The following is a 22008-nucleotide window of genomic DNA, read 5'->3' on the forward strand; positions in this document are numbered from 1 at the left end:
CCGATTTTGCATTTGCGAGTTATGCATGATTATGACATGTGTATTACACTGCTCCATAGACAATTAATACGTTGTAATTTCGTTCTGGTGCACCAGAACGAAGTGCAAATTTAGCGATATCTTTGCTAAACGAATTAATCTGCAAGAAATATTTTGTACATAGACATTATGTAGCCAGAGTATTCCAGTGATATAAAATCTCAACTTTTTTTGAGAAAAGTGGGGGATGAGGCTGTGGATCACGAAATGCCCTTTAAAGCATGCGGCCAGGCTTAAAAATATTCAAAAGTGAAGTCAATGTTGCATTCTGGTTCCTAAAGCATTGAATTTGTTGTCAATGCAAACTAGAGCATCTGAAAAAGATTAATTTTGGTTTTATTCATCATTTTCTCCAAAAATGGTGTTTTCAGTGACAGTGGCACAAAATGGCACAGATTTACACAGGGCTTTATTATCAAGTAAAATAAATAGCGCCCTCGCTCAGATGTGCCTGTTCCTAAAAATGGGGGGGGGGGGGGAAAGAAATTTTGTTTCTAAGCCAGGCTTAGGAATTATGGAAACGCTTTTATTTATGCAAATTTTCCTACTCGATGCGCTCGCAACATATATCTAGACCATTTAAGGTTTGAAAATTGGGATCCCAAAAATTTGGCATGTGTAAAGAGGGGGAGCAAAGATTTTTTGGTTGGCCGAGAGAGGGGGGAGCAATTTTTGGCAGGCAGGCCACTGTCAATACATTTGCTGCTAGAACTGTGTCCTGTATGTGTGCACTCACCCATGTATTGTCTAGTCCCAAACTTGTTAAATGGTGTAGAGTACTTGTTGGGGTCCAAATTTTGACCTATAACAGGTTGTTTCAAGAAATTCCTGATTCCACCAAAAACAAAAAACATTAACCAAACTCTTTCCTGATTGGTCAGTAATTAGAGAGGACCTTCCTTCATGCAGAGATCAACTTCTTTTAAAGAAAAATTGAATGAGATGAGAACTACAACAGGTTGAAGTGACACCATTCTGTGCATCAGGTGTTGAAATGCAATTATCTCTGAATTTGGATTGATTCAGACAAGCAAACTTACATGAAATTTTAACTATTTTTAAAGACAAAATGTGCAGGATGTCAAGAAATTAAAGAATGTTTAAGCCTTCCAAATCCCATCTCAAATTATGCACTTCTGACCACCATGTCCATTTTAGATCATGTGCTACCCATCATAGCTTCCATGCACACACAGTATATTGCTCAATGTAGTAAAGATAACCTTTGAGTTGGAGCAAATTTCTCAAAATTGGTAGTGATTAATGTTACCAAACTTATGTCATGATGAAATATAATCATTTTGAAGATAAAATGTGCTGACCTTAAAAGATTGAACAATGTTTAAGACTTCTGCTATTCATTTGAAATAATGCACTTATTGTTCAGCTCCTCTATGGAGATATTTTCCATGGCAGCCATCTATGATCATACTTGAGGTTCCAACAAACAAACCATGGGTTTTGAGGTCTTATATTTTTTGTTGTATGTCAACAAAATCGCTTAAATTTTCAGGATGATCTTATTTCATGTTGTTATATTCAAATATAATGTTCCAGATAACGCTAGTTAATAAACATGATAAATATGTTAAGAAAAAGCGCCTTCAAATTGCACATTCTGTTCGTATTCCTTTTTGGACTTAAACTTTTTAACATGTTTTAGCAGCTCTATAAAACTGTGACACTCGAAAGGCCATATCTCTGGAATGAAACGTCCGATTAAGACTATTTAAACGCCGAAATGTTTCTTTCATCAATTCCCAGCCAATAAATGAACCAGCTGAATCAATTTAAAAGTACTTAAATTTTTAGTGGACATACTTACAAACACCCCTGCCCAAATTTTTGCCTATTTTTGCATTTTTCTTAAAAATTGTAGCACATTGGGGACAAGTAAGATAATGTATATTATAGGGGCAAGGACTACAACTACAACTTCTGCACTGGAAATTTTATTTTATCACAGACAACAGGGCTAGTTGTTGGGTTACAGTCAAAAATGAGGGAATACCAATATTTGATCAATAAATCAATAACTACTTGCCTTGAGTTGCTGAATTTTCAGTACAGTAGTTGTAGTCCTTGCCCCTATAATATACATATCTTACTTGTCACCAATGTGCTATAATTTTGCAAAAAAAAATGCAAAAATAGGCATAAAATTGGCCAGGGGTGTAGTACCCCCTTAATTTGCACCCCTAGATGCTAGACACATGACCCATAACTCTGAACACTTAGGAAATTTAGTGAAAATAAAGTCAAATTTCCTGGTAAACCATGAACTACATGCATTATTAAATCTCTCTTTTTCTCCTCACAGGGGTTGGTAAATCATCTTTAGTGCAATTAGTATGTCACAGTCAACCTGTATTGAATCCAGGATGGACCATAGGAGCCTCGGTAGAAGTTAAGGTAAGCCAGTCTGCCTGTATTGAATCCAGGATGGACCATAGGAGCCTCAGTAGAAGTTAAGGTAAGCCAGTCTGCCTGTATTGAATCCAGGATGGACCATATAGGAGCCTCAGTAGAAGTTAAGGTAAGCCAGTCAACCTGTATTGAATCCAGGATGGACCATAGGAGCCTCAGTAGAAGTTAAGGTAAGCCAGTCAACCTGTATTGAATCCAGGATGGACCATAGGAGCCTCAGTAGAAGTTAAGGTAAGCCAGTCAACCTGTATTGAATCCAGGATGGACCATAGGAGCCTCAGTAGAAGTTAAGGTAAGCCAGTCTGCCTGTATTGAATCCAGGATGGACCATAGGAGCCTCAGTAGAAGTTAAGGTAAGCTAGGGCTGCTAAGAATACGCCAATTATGCGTTATTTGCACCGCAATTTAAGTGCGTATTTTGGCTACAGTTATGGGTTTTTTTTTGACATTTTGAAAAATTCTTTTTTTGAGTCCTTACTAATGGTCACACACTAACACTATTAATTTAACAGTTGTGGGAGGACAAGATGTTGATTTAGTTATCAACTATAGCCTTTTTACCAAATGCCTCATACTTTTTAATCTAGTGGCATTTTTCAAACTTAATCTAATGCCCACGTGACCAGATGAGCGCTGACATTACAGCGTCTAGACAGGATGTATGTAAAAGTGACCTTTGGCACAGCAGGTGGTCTTCCTGTGTATTTCAATTGGAAACGCGAGATGTATGTCCAAATTTTCTAGCAAATTTGTCATTTTTTTGCAGCTTTGTAGTATTATTGTAAGAGTTTCCGTCGTTAACTTTTTTTTTCCGTCAAGAAAAACTTTTAAAATTTAGTTCTTGAAAACATACTAAAAAAACAGAATCCCCCAATGTATAATTAAGTTGCCTATAAATTTTCAGCAATTGTTATGATATTTGTCTGAAAAATTCCTATCTCTTAGCATTGTAGCACATCTACTGATCACTTGGTGGTCTTGGTATGGCGGCGCCAATGGGTAACGTGGGCATTAAATTTAGTGCCTTTTATTTAATACCTATGGTAACTTTTTACACATTTATGCTACATTTTGATGCGAACCCCGTAAAAATCAGACATCTGGTTAAGGGATGTGGAATGAGCGTTTCGACAGTATTTTTTGTGGGACATGAGAGCCATCAGAGATACCGAATTGCTTTCTGAATACGAAGAAAGTCCTTCTGATATCAAATAGTTTTCATTTTTTGATATATAACAGTCCTCGAAGTAAACTTTAAAATCTAATGATATGTACTTAAAGCGTATGTAGCTGTGAGAAAAGGCCGATGATCAATTGAAAATTTTGACCTTTCATATTGAAGATAATACATTTTTTCCCCAAAAGACCTAATTATTTCCAATACGAAAGGTTAAAATTTTCGCCTGATCGTCGGCTTTTCATCCCAGCTACATACACTTTAAGTACATATCATCAGATTTATGAAATTTACTTCGAGGACTGTTAAATATCAAAAATATTAATTTTGATTATTTACCATAAAATGTATATTACATTAAATTTCAAAAAATCAAAATTATTCATTTATTTGATATCAGAAGGATATTCTTCGTATTCAGAATGCAATTTGATATCGCTGGTGTGCTCTCATCTCCCACAAAAGATACTGTCCAAACGCTCATACCCCATCCCTTAACGAGTTATGAGCAATTTACCAATGGCTGAAAACGATATAAAACAAAAGAATTTGAACACTGTTTTTGCCAATATCTCAAAAACAATATTAATAGCAACATCCGACGCATTCCCCTTGATCATGTCATATTTGGATCTATAGCGCTATCGGAGCCCCAATAGGTACCGATGACTCTTATCTATCGTACCCTGAACATTTGCATAGTGTTTTTGTTTTTTATCTAAATGAAAAACAATAACACTATGTAAATGTTTATGATTATGCTTGATACAATTTATTACATCACCAGCGTATAACAGAAAGAGTCATCGGTACCTAACCGGGCACCGATAATGCTATAGGACAAAATAAGATGTGGTGTCTAAGTTAGTATGGTGTGTACAATGTACCTGTTACATAATACATGCACTTTTCCAATTGCTCAACTTGAAGAAGTTGAAACAGTTTTTTGCAGAGCTTTTCAGTTGTCATACCTTGTATGACACTTTACGTTTTTTTCTTCCACTTCTGCTTTGTACTTGCACACCGCCTTGTTCTTCATGCTCTGGGTTTTGCATTGCTATTTGTATATCGACACTTCGACGTGTTCTTGGTGTTGTAATTGGCATGTTCCAACTGTCTAAATCCCGATCCTCACCTTGCGCTTGGGCTTCCTCTTCCTGTTCATCTTGTAGTTCGTCATCATCCGGTTCTTCCCCTTCTTGGTTCTGTTCAGCTGCCAAGATTTCGTCTATCCTTGCCTTCATATCTTCGGGGACTACATGTGCCCCAACGAAAGAGAACTGGACATTCGCTTCATTTCTACTTAGTAATCCATTTGCGCGCAGAAGCTCCAGAATCCTTGAGAGGTAAGTAGATCCGATTGCGAGGTGGAAATCACTCCATCTGCAATAAGGATGCTATAACAAAGGCCTGTTGGATCTCATTCTCTCCTTTAACGTGACTATGATCAAGATAGCCACGGCCCACAAGGATGTAACGAACGTGAAAAGCTCCAATTCCCGATCTTTCTATGCTCTCTAGCAAGTCGATAACTTTCAAGGTCACCCTGTCATTGAGACCGATATAAGCTAGGGAAGGCCATCTGTTTGCACTGAATTTACATTCTGTGGCAAGGAAGCCCATGGCGTCTTCTAATCGCTGGGATCTGCCTTTAGGAACCACTCTGAAATACCTATCCTTCCGATTTCTCTTGGCGTAAGGAACCACAGATGGCCATACTTGAATTGCCATCTCTACGATAACATCTTCAGCTAGTTGGTCCTTTTCCCTTTGCCCCATGTGAGGAAGAGCATTCACGTACATCATATTTGCAAGCGAGTGAAACCCACGAGATTTCTGGTCTAGGTATCGCAGGCTGCTAACTAATTGAGAGCTGTCTATACTTCCTACAATGCTCTTGTTTTGCCAGTCCATAAAGCATCCAGGAGCTTCATTACGTAGGTTGTACCAGCGCTTAATTGTATATGTGCATTATTAAGGTGATGGTATTGGTGATGATAACCCTGTCGCTAGCGTCTCCTTGGCAGCAATGTCTGTCAAGATAATTGAAAAACCATTCCACTACATGATCTGGAACAGCCAGGTGGTATGCAATACTACCGTAATCTGTCTGTGATATTTCGTCTACTTCATTGTGGTTGATTTCGGCCAGAGTATTTGTCTTTGGTCTAGCCTGGTAGAAAGGTGGTTGTTGCCAACATTCATACGGTGTCCTATTTCCAAGTGCAACTTTGAGAAGCGAGTACAAACACGGCAAGACGCCACCATCCACATGATAGGCTAGATAAGCCTCTGCCGCCGATCTCCTGAGCAAGCATTGGCTGTCGTCCTTATAGAGATGGAGCATGGCTTCTGCAATGTCAATGTCAACATCCTTCTGGGAACACTCAAGCAAGGTTCTATCTTTTGCCCACATTTTAACCAGGGCTTCGATGTTAATTTCCACATTTAAGGTGGAGCTGATAACAAACTCCAATCGGAACTCTGTTGGTAAAATGAATATAATACATGCAGTATAATTTGTTTTTCATATTATTTTAAGTTTACTATTTTTTTTAAATCGTTCATTGTAATAATAGATTAAATGACATTTGGAAATTATTCATACCTGTCGGGTATCTCTTCAAGTATTCAAATAAGCCGTCATATGCTGCAATGAGCTGATTCGTTTAGTCTGTATGGGTTAGGTTAGGGTTAGTAGCGCTTTTGGCGCTTTTTTGGTTTTATGCTTTTTGGCGGAAATCATAGATTTTTATGCGCTTTTGGAAAATCGGGTGCGTTTTTTTAGCCTCCAAAATTGTGTATTCTTAGCAGGCCTAAGGTAAGCCAAGGTTATGATACCAGAACAGTGTTATTTCTACAATAATGTTTAAAAGGAGAGAAGGGCATAGCATACAAGCAGTTACACCATGTGATACAAAAATCGCTAGTCATCAAACACTGGTAGTGTGCAATCGCTGCAAGTGTCATGTCGAAGTTGCCTTGAAGTAAACTGGTGTTTGCGACTTGTCGATTAGATAATATCGGCAGTCGCTCTGCTGAACAGCGACGGAAGTGACATCATAAAAAACAAACGCTACGCTTGTAGCGATTGTTTAATATGATATGACCACAAGGGAAGAGAGTATGGACTTTATTTATAACTTCAATATTTTCAAAGTTTATGTCCTAAGTATATAAAACTTGATTTTTTTTTCCGAAAGGATATGAGTCTAGGAATCCTATGGTAACAGCAGATTGATATCACAAAATCCTAATCTTCTCTTCCACTGTAGATTCATGATTACAAAGAGGGTACACCATCACAGAAAAGCTATTTTGCTGAGTTTTGGGATATAGGAGGTTCAGTTGACCACGCTACAAGTAGGCATATATTCTATAATCCTGTACATGGTAAGTGAGTTACTGACATATACACACACATAACACAAAATAATGGACATCAAGATGCATATGTGTGTGCAATCAAACCGTTTCCAATGGGCAATTCCAGTTGAAATCCCATGAAAGACATGACCTTAATCATCCATACAGGGAGTGTGAATTTCAAATGGGATTGCCTGAATGGTTGACTCCATTTGAAATCTACACTCCCTGTGTAGGAGATTAAGATCATGTCTTCCATAGGGGGTGTATCGATTTCAACTGAAATAGCTCAATGCATTCGCAACAGAGAAATAGTTTATTTGGAATAAAAATCAGGATTTCCGTAGAGTCTTTAAAAGTCATGTATATCAAAAATTTGCTATTATCATGGAAGTGTTTGCCGAAAGAAGAAAGCGTATAGTGCAAACTTATGCAAATGTGTGAGAGGGAAACACTGAAGAAAATAAACTGCATAATATATAACTGGATGATTTGGATATGCTTGAAGCTGATTTTAAATATGTTAGCATATCTGCCGGTCTGGAATACTATAATTATTTAGGTCATTGAAATGTCTTGGAGTATGGAATTTTAAATTGAAAAGCTCTGGAGCAAACCCTGTTCATTGAAAGACTGCATTACAAGAGTTGAGAGTAAATAACTGAAAAGAAATACTGGTAATTATCATGCCTCATTTCACAATCAAAGAGTGAAAATACAAGATACAGGCCTATGCAAAGAAATGAGAACTCTACTTCATTTGTTTAAGGTCCATCAAGTTCATAATAAGACAGGTGGATCCTTGCACAGCCAAGATCTTGGAAGTCCAGGGGAGTTATGTACGTCATCCACCAGTGGAGCTCCTGCGCCCCTCCGCAGAACTTCCGGTAGTGGATGTTCTGGCGCCGGGGCGCAGAGAATCCACTGTCGGAGTTGCTGCGCCGGAAGCAAAATAATAGATTTTCGTATAATAACGGTGGATCATTGCTGCGCTCAGCGCAGAACATCCACTGTTGGAGTTGCTGCGCCGGGCGCAGTCTCTTATATGTAACGGTGGATCATTGCTGCGCCGGGCGCAGAACATCCACTGTCGGAGTTGCTGCGCCGGAAGTAAAATAATAGATTTTCGTATTATAATAACGGTGGATCATTGCTGCGCCGGGCGCAGAGAATCCACTGTCGGAGTTGCTGCGCCGAAGTAAAATAATAGATTTTCGTATTATAATAACGGTGGATCATTGCTGCGCTCGGCGCAGAACATCCACTGTCGGAGTAACTTCTTTCCGAAGCAATATAATACATTTTCTTATTATAATAACGGTGGATCATTTCTGCGCTCGGGGCGAGAACATCCACTGTCGGAGTTGATGCGCCGAAGCAAAATAATACATTTTCTTATTAGGCCTATATTAATAAATATACATGCATATAATAACTAGTATTGGGCCTATTATAACTCCAAATTGAAAGCAAAATAATACATTTTCTTATTGAAATTACGGCGGATCATTGCTGCGCTCGGGCGCAGAAAATCCACTGTCGGAGCTTCTGCGCCGGAAGTCAAATAAATTATTTTCTTATTTTATTAATAAAATATAATTATGCATGCGTATAATAACTAAACTCCGAGAAGTTTATTGCTATAGTATAACCGAATTGACAGCAAAATAATAGATTTTCTTATTATAATAACGGTGGATCATTGCTGCGCCGGGCGCAGAACATCCACTGTCGGAGTTGATGCGCCGGCGCAGTCCCTTATATGTAACGGTGGATCATTGCTGCGCCGGGCGCAGAACATCCACTGTTGGAGTAACTGCGCTCGGAAGCAAAATAATGGATTTTCTTATTAAAATAACGGTGGATCATTTCTGCGTTCGAGCGCAGATAATCCACTGTCGGAGTTGATGCGCTCGGAAGCAAAATAAAGTATTTTCTTATTATTTCTATTAGGCCTATGCATGCGTATAATAATAACTATAACTCCGAGAAGTTTAGGCTTAGGCCCCTATTGATATTTACTATAAGGTCTGCGCTCGAAAGCAAAATAATGGATTTTCTTATTAAAATAACGGTGGATTATTGATGCGTTCGAGCGCAAAGAATCCACTGTCGGAGTTGATGCGCTCGGAAGCTAAATAAATTATTTTCTTATTATATTAATAATATATTTTTTATTGTAATAGCTCTACGGAGAAGTTTATTACTATTAGGCCTATGCATGCGTATAATAATAACTATAACTCAGAGAAGTTTATTGATATTTACTATTAGGTCTATATAATGCGCTTTCAGAAGCTCAGATTATAATAAAACTTACTATTATATTAGCGCCACGGAGAAGTTTATCATGCACTATTAGGTCTATTGGTCTTACAAGTTTCATTTCTTTACTGTTTTCTTTCTTCTTCATTCTTTTTTCTTCATCTTTTTTTTTTTCGTTCACGCTTTCCTTGTCGGTACTTCTCATGTAACCGCAAATAATTCCTATTCAAATATAGCCTAATTCTGATTGACACATGACCACTTGCAATTCGGCCTTTGTTAGTCACCAGATAAGTAGGTGTCATTTTGTGGTTAATAGATAAAAGGAACCGATAAGGCAGAAAAAAGAAACCCTGTTCTACGGGCGGACGGACCTTTCAAGTAGGGTCAGCCATTTTGTTGTTGTTGTTTTTGGAAATAACTGCATCCGAAATAAAATTACATATTTTCTTAATATTATAATATCAGTGGATCATTTTTGCGCTCGAGCGCAGAGAATCCACTGCCGGAGTTGCTGCGCCTGATGTTATTATACGAGCGCAGAAATGATCCACCGTTATTATAATACGAAAATCTATTATTTTGATTATTTTTTATTAATATAATAAGAAAATATTAGTTATTATACGCATGCATATTGTATTTTATTAATAAAATAATAAAATAATTTATTTGACTTCCGAGGGCAGAAGCTCGGTAATGGATTTTCTGCGCTTGGCGCAGCAATGATCCACCGTTACATATAAGGGACTGCGCCCGAGCGCAGCTACTCCAACAGTGGATGTTCTGCGCCCGAGCGCAGAAATGATCCACCGTTATTATAATACGAAAATCTGTTATTTTAATTCCGGGCGCAGCAACTCCGACAGTGGATTCTCTGCGCCCGAGCGCAGCAATGATCCACCGTTACATATAAGGGACTGCGCCCGGGCGCATGAACTCCGACAGTGGATGTTCTGCGCCCGAGCGCAGAAATGATCCACCGTTATTATAATACGAAAATCTATTATTTTACTTCCGAGCGCAGTTACTCCGACAGTGGATGTTCTGCGCCCGAGCGCAGCAATGATCCACCATTACATATAAGGGACTGCGCCCGGGCGCATCAACTCCGACAGTGGATGTTCTGCGCCCAAGCGCAGCAATGATCCACCGTTATTATAATAAGAAAATCTATTATTTTACTTCCGAGCGCAGTTACTCCAACAGTGGATGTTCTGCGCCCGAGCGCAGAAATGATCCACCGTTATTATAATACGAAAATCTATTATTTTACTTCCGAGCGCAGCAACTCCGACAGTGGATTCTCTGCGCCCGGCGCAGCAATGATCCACCGTTACATATAAGGGACTGCGCCCGGGCGCATGAACTCCGACAGTGGATGTTCTGCGCCGAGCGCAGAAATGATCCACCGTTATTATAATACGAAAATCTATTATTTTACTTCCGGCGCGGTTACTCCGACAGTGGATGTTCTGCGCCCGGCGCAGCAATGATCCACCATTACATATAAGGGACTGCGCCGGGCGCATCAACTCCGACAGTGGATGTTCTGCGCCCAAGCGCAGCAATGATCCACCGTTATTATAATACGAAAATCTATTATTTTACTTCCGAGCGCAGCAACTCCGACAGTGGATTCTCTGCGGCCCCGGGCGCAGAACATCCACTACCGGATGTTCTGCGGAGGGGCGCAGGAGCTCCACTGGTGGATGACGTACATACATGTCCAGGGGCACCAATTGGGGACTTGTACAGTTTTTGTCAGAGAAGAACGGCACTTTACATTTTGAGAGCGTGCGGAACGTATACAGGGAAGTGGGGTTCTGTTTGCTGAATCAATTGTTGGACAATCATAGCAACAGACCAATAATCTGATTGGCCAATTGTGTGTGAAATCATTGGTCGGCGCAGATCGGCACCCTTGAAGTGAACACAAAGCTCTGCGTATGTCGCTCATTAACAGGGCGCTTAGTGTCAATCTGAGCAAGGGACTGCCATTCTTCTCTGAAACCCAGTGTAGACGAGAACTATTTTGCAATTAGAATTGGCTTATTACTCTTTAGATGCATGTAGTTGTTGATGGATTATTGTTGTCTTCTTCTTGTTGCAGGTATTATTTTAGTTCATGATTTAACCAATAGAAAATCACATAGTAATCTCAGGAGATGGCTAGGGGAAGTACTAAACAAAGACCATTCAAATAACGGATCATCTAGGCATTATTCTTCTGGGTAAGTACCTCACAGACTCAGGCAAGTTTGTTTTATAGCAGGTGGTGGGAGATTTTGCCCTGGACCAAGACTGAATTTTCCGCAACTTAGAAAAAATAACCTCACCCTACCAACCCATTACTGGATTCCCACTGGACGGACAGTAGAACAAAATAGCGTCCTCATCCGCGGCCCTTGTCCAGTGCAGTCCATGCATCCTATTTGTCTTTACTCCGGATTACTTTGCCATGTTTCCAGTACAATTTGAATTAAAGAAGTGGTTGCTTGATTGCCACATATTTATATGGTAATAAATGCATATCGCTTGCTGAGAAAGAAATTGGGTCTTGATCAGTGGCATAGCCAGTGGGGGGGGGACCATGGGGGCTGGTGCCCCCCCTCGTCATGGCCGTCGGTTCATGTAAGGCCATTGGTAGACGGAAGGCGTTGGTGAAAGAAAAATTGGGTTAACAATAGACTATTTTATACCCAGGGAGAAAGAAAAAATGGGGAAAATTATTTTAAAAAATGATGAAAATTGTGAATGAAATTGAATTTTACATAAAAATTTGGTGTTTTATGTGCCTGTAATCCCATTTTTTTTTCTTTTTTTTTTTCTTTTTTTTTTTTGCTCTTAACTTTTTCAAACCATGCAAAAAAAAATTTTGGGTCAACAAATCACAACTTCTGTCGGCAAAAAATATTTCCGTCGGTACATTTAAAAGTTGTGCCCCCTCAGTTCCAAAATCCTGGCTACGCCACTGGTCTTGATGATGCACACGCCCTGAGATGTTGATGCGTACAATGCACAAGTGCTGGGGGGGTGCACAAGTGCATTCTTGTGGCCAATCTCTCAAGCAACAAGGGATCTGTATTTCTTAACCTATTTCATACACAGCACAGAATACATGCAATTTCTGCTATTTTTTATAACAAATAAAATACTAAAAATGTCCAAAAATTTGATCAATATCAATGCAAGTTGAATCTTTTTCAGAGGGTGTATGAAATTTAAATGGAGCTGCCTAATGTGTTAATTCCATTTGAAATTCATACTCCCCCTGTGGAAGATATTTCCAAAATCTTCCACAGGGGGAGTGTGGATTTTAAATAGAATAGAACTTCTTTTTGTTTCACACTCATAACTTCTGTCATTTGTTATTTTTACAGGGATTATGATCCTGAGCAATTTGCTGGAAGTCATATACCAGTATTAGTCATAGGAACCAAACAAGACCAATTAGACAGCAACAGACAAACTATTAAACAAATATCAAGTATAGCAGAAGAATGCGGCGCTGATGAAATCAATTTAGTAAGTGCTTGAACAAGTTCATTTGGAATGTTAGATTCAACTTTTTGTACAATTCCAAGAAAAATGAAGGTGTTAGACTCACATATTTAATGACATTTCACCACTGCACTAGTGGTTTCATCAGACTGGCAACCCATTACATCTTAGTGTTCGTTTTATAGACGACAGGAACCCTAGAGAGAGTGATGTGACTAAGGAAGAGGGGCCTTTTCTGTCAACACCTAGGTTTCATTGTCGTTGAGGTATAGGACTTTTTATTTTTTTCGGAGAAGAGCAGGTAGGGTAACTACTTGATTATATTTCTACATGTTCATACTACATACTCTGAAAATTTTAGAAAATTCGCACGAGTCCGTTTTTTTAAATCACATTTAGCGCCCTCAATGGGCAATCTCTCCATAGGGCTACATGTAAAGACCAGCTATAGACAAATGGCCCTAAAATAAAACGGACTCGTGTGAATTTCCTCAAATTTTGCATATGATGTAGATTTAACATCTGGAATGTAATGCAAGTGATGTCGTTGCTGCTCTTCTAAATTCATTTTTAAAATGTCCGCCCCAGACCAAGGTGTCAATAATATCTTTGACCAACTCATTACGCCCTCTATGGTGGTTCCTGTCACCTATATTTGCGGGGCATAGCAATAACGGGTAAAATATTTGCTAGATAAAATAAGGCTAAGAAAGAATGTGGTACAAAGTGAAAGAGGCCAAGCATCTTAATAGGTAAATGTTTGTAGATGACACTCTGCGTATGGTATACTTTAAATATCACACTCACAGTTCTCTTACTTCTGCAGGTTTGGTGGTTCCTTTATTAATGAGAACAAAGTGAACATATTTTTTCATATTTTGTAACATCTCGATAACCACAAGACTTTTGGAGCTGACAGCACTTTATTTGTATTTCTTAGAGCTTCTGCAATAAATAAATAAATAGATAAAATAAATAAATTCGGGGATTATAGTGCACAATATCAACCCACAGGCTCTGCACACTTTACAGATTTTCGCTGACCACTGTGGACTATTATTAAAGATATACCTTATAAATCATTAAGCAACATTTAGTGATGCAGTTCAATATAGGCACGGTCTCCTAGTCTACCTACATGTAACCGTCACAACCAGGAGCAGCTCCCCGAATATAAACCAAGACAATTAGGCAGCTAGGGGATTTTCAAGTTAGCGCAAATATTTTCATGAGAACATTTTCCATCCACACCGGGGCTCGTACTCGAGACCTCTCACACTGAAATCTGATGCCTTATCAACTGCACACAGCGTCATCATCCCTATATCTTCGTGTCAATAATTGCAGTGATAGTACGGTGAATCCTCTCATTTTTCAAAAGCTACACATGGCGATTTTGTTCAAAATAGGCAGAGCGACTCAGGCTAAGCATACCATATGCACACGATATGAGATACCACATAGCCTGCAACAGAGTTTCTATTCTATGTTTTTACGATTTGCGCATGATCAAGTACCCCATATGATATTGCCATTACAAGAAAATTCGATTTTTGTCAGGTAAACCCCAGGTTTTGTTTCCAATACACTAACTGGAAATGCAATACACTAATTAGGGGGGATTGCTGTTTGCTGTGGATATATTTTACTGCATTATATCCGTAACGATTTTGAAATCGTTCGTCAAAATTGTGATATATTAAACTGTTTGAGATCTATAAAGGAACACGTGTACAGAATATTAAAGCACAAGTCTATACAATGTACTATATCAACACACTATACCACTTTCGCCCGTCGCTCACCAACGGAGTATTAAGTTAATATTTATAGTATAGGGTGTCGACACTGTGACACTGCACAAACTTGACTACCAATGAGGACCATTGTGTTACTTTAGGGGCACCACATATGGTACATGTAAACAGTTGATACATTGTTTTAATATTACTTGGTATTCATTTCAGGATTGCACACAAGCAAGGCATTTAGCACCAGGCTCTACAAACGCAGTCAAACTTAGCAGATTTTTAGACAAGGTAAGAGCAGGCAGATTGCATTTAAAATCCATACTATACCCAAGATTTTGGAAATGTCTTCCACATGGGGGAGTATGAATTTCAAATGGAATTAGCTCATTGAACAGCTCTATTTGAAACTCACCCTCCTGTGGAATATTCAGGTTGAATCTTTCTCAGAGGGTGTATGAAATTCAAATGGGCAGTGTTCGATTTACCTGGATTAGCATAGCAAAATGCTACTCACAATTTTGGAATTAATTGCTACTCAAATCTGAAAGTGAGTAGCATTTTTTGCTACACAAAAAAATATATGAAAATTGATCACTGGCCACTAACCTGAACTAAAAATGGAACATTCAGGCCAAGTGTTTTTTGAATAGTTGGTATATGGTTACAGTGTTTGAGTTACCTGGATTAGCATTGCAAAATGCTACTCACAATTTTAGAATTGCTACTCAAATCTGAAAGTGAGTAGCATTTTTTGCTACACAAAAAAATATACGAAAATTGATCACTGCAAATGAGAGTTGCCTAATGTGTTCATTCCATTTGAAATTCATACTCATAGGCCTTTTTTGGGTGCCCTACTTTTGGGTACAAATCACTACACACAGGGCATCACACTTAACTGTGATCGTGCGTTGATGCAGTGTTTTGTGTTTGTGTGTTAAGCACCGAATGCTGTAGGCACCTAAAACAACCTATACCCACAAGATGGTGGACCTGTGACGTGACGTCACAGTCATAATCAACACCAGTATGCAACACAAGTCAAAGGGTGGTACCTACTACCTACAGTTAGTATACTCTGAGGTACAAAGTACCGACGCGGACGCACACATTGTGCCGACTTTGAAGGCACGCATACCTGCAGCAGAGATGCAGCACTGCGCACTGCTACGCGCTGTATACGTGCGAGTTGTCACTTTGTACTTCAGTGTGGACAAACTGTGACAGAAATTTATGGGGTAATTTTGCTTCTTTAGAAACTGAAGTGCATTTCAAGAGATACCATCAGCAGGTATTTGCATTTTGAAACACATGGTGTATGTGCAGGAACATGAAATGTGAAATCCACCATCCGCAACAAATGGCCCATAATGTTTAGATATTTGTAACGTGTCATGTCAAAAGGAGACACTTTTGGGCAGGTTATCAATTTTGAGGTTTTTACATATCTTAAATATAGAGATATTTTGTTCCACAGCGCCGTTTCTCCCAATGAAATCGGACATTCCTAAGCGAAGATATTGAGTTCGTAAGTTATGGTATTATAAAATTGGAAATTGAGATATCGACCTTTAAAAATATTATTGACAATGTTGAGAGTAGGAATTACCTTGAGAAATGTCTCAAAAAATACAAGATGCCAGTTATATTCCGGTCTGAAACTATCAGACAATATTTTTACATTGATAACATCACAAATTCGCAACAAACCCAAATTGTGAAAAAATCACACCCGGCAGATTTTTGGCTATTTCTCCATTTACGATACTGCCCAAAAGTGTCTCCTTTTGACATGACACGTCACATATGGTAAATTGAACTTCTCAAAAAAACATAGAAAATGAAAGAAATTCAAAACCAATTTACTGAGTTTTCACTACCTTGCTAACAAGCAATAGGGACAGGTAATATAGCATTGTAAAGCTTAACTCAAGGAGGATTTACCTGGTTAATATCTCAAGAAGTGAAAATACCAACATTTCAGCCCATTAGTGGTGGACGGTGACATGCAGATAGCAAAATAATTAGGTACCAGTTATGTTCACCCCTGTATATCCTACAAAGACAAATATGCAGCAGCCAATACCTGTATCCTTTAGCTCTGATTCAATACCTCATTTGTTGAAATCGGTTGAGAATTGAAGACATGGTTATTGAAAACCCAAGGAAGGAACAAAATCAAAAGTTTTATTTTAATGTTCTAATCAATGGAAAAGCTGGTTCTCTTGTTCAAGAACGCACAATCAATAGGGTATCCAATGGAGCAATCTGCAACTTTTGAATTTGCATCTTCCTTGGGATTTTGGATCACTGTGTCTTTATTTCTTGACCGATTTCAACAAATGAAGTATAAAATCCGAGCTAAAAGATGCAGCTATTGGGTGCTGGTTCTAATTATGACATATCTGTCTTTGTTTAGGACATACAGGGGGTGAAAATAAGTGGTATTTTAATCCTTTTGGTATAATGTTCATGTGTCCAAGTAATTCACTCACATTTTTTTTACAAGAAGAGCCAATTTCTTTAACTTCTTCATTTAGGTAATCTATCGTAGATACTATACCGGCGTCGCAAGAGATTCGCCCAAGAAGGTCTGTTGGTTGGTCTATTGGTCTGTCTGTTCGTTACAGGCGTGAATTTTGATGATTGCTTAAAAGAATGCATTTTATTTTGCACCATACATTGGAATGCCATTTTGTTTTATTTGATTTACTTTTGCAACATTTCACCCAAAATAGAATATTGCCAAACTTTTTCAAATAGTTAAAGGAGGAGTTTTGGAAACTGCTTATCCACAAAACAAAATTTTATCTATAGTTTGATCAGTTCATAAATGGCGGGCCTTATAACATTGCGGATTAATATCTATATATTTTATTTCGAGAATTGTCTTGTGACATCTGGACAGAAGCATCATGAAATGAATCAATTGAAGTCCTATACATTGTTTATTTTCTTTAACACGCAGAACATACATCCGATATGTTAATTAGATCACACTTTTCGGCATACTGTTAAAAGCCTAACAATTACGAGCTGATCAAACAATATAGACTTTATTTTCATTCACTTGGAAAACACTTGTTGAAAAATTTGATTATAGCTATCTAGTGATTGGAGTAACCAAATGTTGTGACTTAATAATTCATTTTTCAAACATTTTTGGATATTCATGGTATTTAAGCAAAATATTGTGAATTTAGAATGAAGTTTTTGGAATAACCCTGGGATACACTGCACACTCTATCAAGAACACCAAGCTTATCCTAATCCTAACCAGAAGCCTCTATACTAACCCTAATCCATAATCCTTACCCTAAGATGCCTCTAACATATCCTAACCCCATCACAGGGTGCAGAAGGTATTCCAGATTTATGGCCTGTTTGGGAGAAATCCTCTTTTCAACAGTGAACCTAGGTCAATGACATAACCAGGGGGTACCCCTCAAAAACTATTCAAACTCAGGACAGAAAAGAAAGTTGATGTTAATATATAAGTCCTTTAGTCCTTTTTGGACTCTGTTTTTCCCCAACTGGGACAAAATTGTCATCAACTAGGCTTTTTACCCCTCCCCATGAGCTCCCATGATCAGCTGTGCACAGTTGACCGCAATACTGTGATTTAACCTGAACTAGAACTAGCTCAAAAGTTCTTCCTCTGGAAAAGTCATGTGCACTATTCACTGTGTGGCTTTATTTTAGAACAAGCAGGCAAAACTGGAGTGAAATTTGTCCAATCAGAACAGATCTGTCATATCAGCATTGGAACATTAGTAACGCCATCTGGGTGCTTTGGTTGGAGGTAGAGGAGATATCTTGCACTTCCCACAATGCATTTCTTCCCTGTACTGATTTGCTCTTCAATGCAACATGGCTCAATATAACAAAAAATACCTAATTGCAAGATCTGGATAAGCTCTGTTAATAGAGGTATTTTTTGTCACTATCGACCCATGTTGCACTGAATACAAGTTATTACAGGGAAGAAATGCATTGTGGAAGTGTAAGATATCACCTCTGGGTCGGAGGTGACCTACTTCCCATTCCAGAAAAATACAGAACTAATTTTCTGGGATTAAAAAAATATTATCCTGTTTTGCCAAATGAAACATAGCTAAATCCTAATCCTTTAGTTAGTCCTAACTGGCAATAAAAGTCAAATTTTAATGTTTGGTCAATTTTTTGAAATAAGGGCCAAAAACATGCATTTTAGGGTGCTTTTCGTATGCTGTAACAATCAAGCACAAAGACTTGTATCAAGACTAATTTCAGTTTATGCAGTCTAATTTTTGGGAAAGACATGTTTCATTCTGATAACCGATAATTTAATTAAAGAAACACAAAAAAGTGAAAATTATAGCAAAATTTCAGCATATACTCAAGATTTTGAATGCTTAGACTTGTTCCAAGTCTTTGATTTTTTGACTCAATTGTCAGAAAATGCACCGAAAATGCATGTTTTTGGCTCTTTTTTCTAGAAATGAGTAAAATAGTGATTATTTTCTTTTATTGCCAGTTAGGACTAACTAAAGGATTAGGATTGAACTATGTTTCATTTTGCAGAACTTGATAATATTTTTTTAATCCCAAAAAATTAGTGCTGTATTTTTCTGGAATAGGGAGTATGTGTTGCTCGCACCACCCACTGAAAGGAGAGTTGAGACACTTAGTATTTTGTAGTATACAGTTATGTTGTGGTTAATGATTCATTCTTGTTGTAAATGGGCTATTAAGTTGAAATCCATGTAGACACACTGTGTGGAAGACATGAACTTAATCTCCTATGATATAGATTTCAAATGGAGTTACCTATTCAGGTAACCCCATTTGAAATTCGCTCTCCCTGTGTGGGAGATTAAGGTAATGTCTTCCATAGGGGGTGTATGAATACTACTGGAAATGCCCAATGGTCATCTGGTGCCAAATGATTTCGGATCATAATTTTATATAATATATCTTCCATTTCAGTTGAGTGTATATTTAGCATGTTGACATGATACATGTATGACTTTTTCTTGCATTGTGATTATTTACTAACACCATACTAATACTTCTCTACATAATTATATATATTTCAAATTCCCCTGAATTTGGGCTATTCCAGTTGAAATCCATACACGCCCTATAGAAGACATTTCTTTAATCTTCCACATAGGGAGTAGGAATTTCAAACGGAGTTACCTAAATGAGTTTGAATTTCAAATGTCCAGAGTTACCTGAATGAACAACTTCATATTTGAGATCTACACCCTCTCTGTGGGAGATTAAGGTCATGTTTTCCATAGGGGTTTATGGATGTCAACTGGAATAGCCCTTTCCAAGACTGAGTCAGTTTTAGAAGAGCTTTAAAGACATTATTCCAACGTGGGTTTGACAACATAAGGCTGACTGTAACAGTACTTCATCTCCACTTTTGGCCATTTTGAGAAAATTGCATTTAAAGAGAATTTTGGCTTCATAGACCTATTATACTATAGACCACTTGACATATGACATCATTGCCCGGCAGTATGTGCGCGAATTATGGCAATTTCCATTGTTCTTTGCCCTGCAGTGTGCATACGCATCATAGTTTGCTCAGGGCACATGATTTTAATTTACCCACCACATTTCATATAGTACAAGAAAGCCATTGAACAGTGGCAGTTCGTTCAAGCATATCGATAGACCAGTCCCTCACCTTTGTTGATAAACAATGATGTTAAGTGGTCTATAAGGCTATGCTTCACTGGTCTGTAGCTCTATTGGGGTTCAAAATGGACATAAGTCTTTGTTGCTACTGGAAAGCCAATCATTTTCTCAACAGTTTGTCACCAAAATCTCATTGTTGCCAGAAACGGAGATGAGTCTGTGTGGCACTGAGCCCTCAATATATTTAATCGGATAGTAATACGCAAGTCGTCTGAAGATGTATTATGTACTTCCGATGTACCAGATTTGTAGTATGTTGGAAAAAACGCAGTGCCAGGTGTTAATTCATTTGCAGGGCCGGATTTACCATAGGGGCCCCCAAAGTTTTGGAAAGCCATTGCTCTGTACAGTGTGCATCTTCCATTTTAGCCGAAAAACACCATGTTTTGGGCCAAAATAGCCTATAAAAATGTTGCGGGCTTCACTCGCACTGCCCTGTTATATAGCAAAATGAGCTTCAATTCGGGCTAAAATTGACATTTTTTTGCGCTCTTTGCACGCAAATGTCCCAGTAAAATCTAAAAACTTGGCTACTTGAGTGCACATGCCTTCCTCACGGTGCGTTTGGGGCCTCCAAATTTGGCCTGGCCCAGGGCCCCCAAAAAGGTAAATCCGGCCCTGTTCATTTGCACTCAGTGCTCCATCAGTCAGGCCCAGTGATCTCCCTTACTTGGATGACTCGCAATATCTGACTTGACCAAAGATATAACACCCACAGATTACCAACTCAAAATGGTACCGTACATATGGTAAACCCACCATCTTGGTTTGTTGCCCATGGAAGGCAAATAATGTACCTCCCGCATTCATGGGCAAGAGCCCTGAATTAGCCTTTTTTGAGATATGGCGGACACAATAGGATGGCGCTGCATGATATGGGTAAAGTCTTTTGAATTTGCCAGGTTTTACCCATATTGAAGACTGCCCTCCTACTGTGTACACCATATTTTGAAAAGGCTAATTGAATGATAACAAGCTTGAGTGTTAGTAAATGTTTTTATACACAGCGCTTGGCATGCATTTTGGCACAATGCGTCACACACACAATGCAAACAACCATACTCTTTGAATCCCATGGGGGGGGGGGCCATAGTGAAATTATAAGTTTCTTCCATGAGTGACTAACCAAGGTGGCAGATTTACCATAACATATTTGCATATAACATACACTGGTGTAAACCATCATGATCATGTTGTATGGTATGTTCATTAGGTTGCAAAGATTTACAACAATTTTACAAAGTCGACGAGGTTTTATGTTATAACGGAGGTTAAGATGATATTATCTTGCCAACATTATATACAATCATGTCTTGCTTGTATAAGACTTCTGATTCAGTGGTATATTAGGTCCCATTTAAAATTCACACTTCCTGAGTGGAAGATTAAGTTCATGTCTACCATAGGGGGTGTATGGATTTCAACTGGAATACAGTGATGCTAACACCGCACAATTAGGCACATAATTGGACTACTTGGCGATCCCTTGTCGCTACTCAAAAAGGCATGCCGCTACTTGCCTAAAATTGGGCTACTTTTGCCAGTGTCAGACCCAGGCAGTACTTTTCCTTTCAATTTAGCCGATTTATAAAGGTTATGATCTCTGAAGCTCCAAATTACAATTACAATGGGTTTTGTGACCATGTATTGATCGGCCCGTAACTTCCCATTAAAATACTGCAAGTTTTTAAGTCAAGTCAAGTGATTTGCGTTCAAAATTGTGATAAATCCGCCCAGATATATGGTATTGGGCACTTTTTTTGGAAGCTTAAAAATTGGGCTACTTGA

At 38.5% G+C, this 22008-nt stretch overlaps 1 protein-coding gene across 4 annotated transcripts in view; it reads left to right on the top strand.

The window, feature by feature from the left end:
* LOC140141319 (rab-like protein 3) overlaps positions 1-22008 on the top strand; it is a 33369-nt gene that overhangs the window by 1863 nt on the left and 9498 nt on the right. For 2 of the 4 annotated variants that reach the window (XM_072163153.1, XM_072163152.1), the window contains exons 2-7: positions 2360-2451; positions 6919-7036; positions 11388-11508; positions 12658-12802; positions 14746-14817; positions 17070-17120. In XM_072163153.1, the coding sequence (XP_072019254.1) occupies positions 2360-2451; positions 6919-7036; positions 11388-11508; positions 12658-12802; positions 14746-14817; positions 17070-17120 (599 nt within the window). The remainder of the gene's footprint in view (positions 1-2359; positions 2452-6918; positions 7037-11387; positions 11509-12657; positions 12803-14745; positions 14818-17069; positions 17121-22008) is intronic. The other 2 variants (XM_072163155.1, XM_072163154.1) reach the window with 1 other exon arrangement.

Source organism: Amphiura filiformis, chromosome 19, assembly GCF_039555335.1.
Source record: "Amphiura filiformis chromosome 19, Afil_fr2py, whole genome shotgun sequence".
NCBI classification, from domain to species: Eukaryota; Metazoa; Echinodermata; class Ophiuroidea; order Amphilepidida; family Amphiuridae; genus Amphiura; species Amphiura filiformis.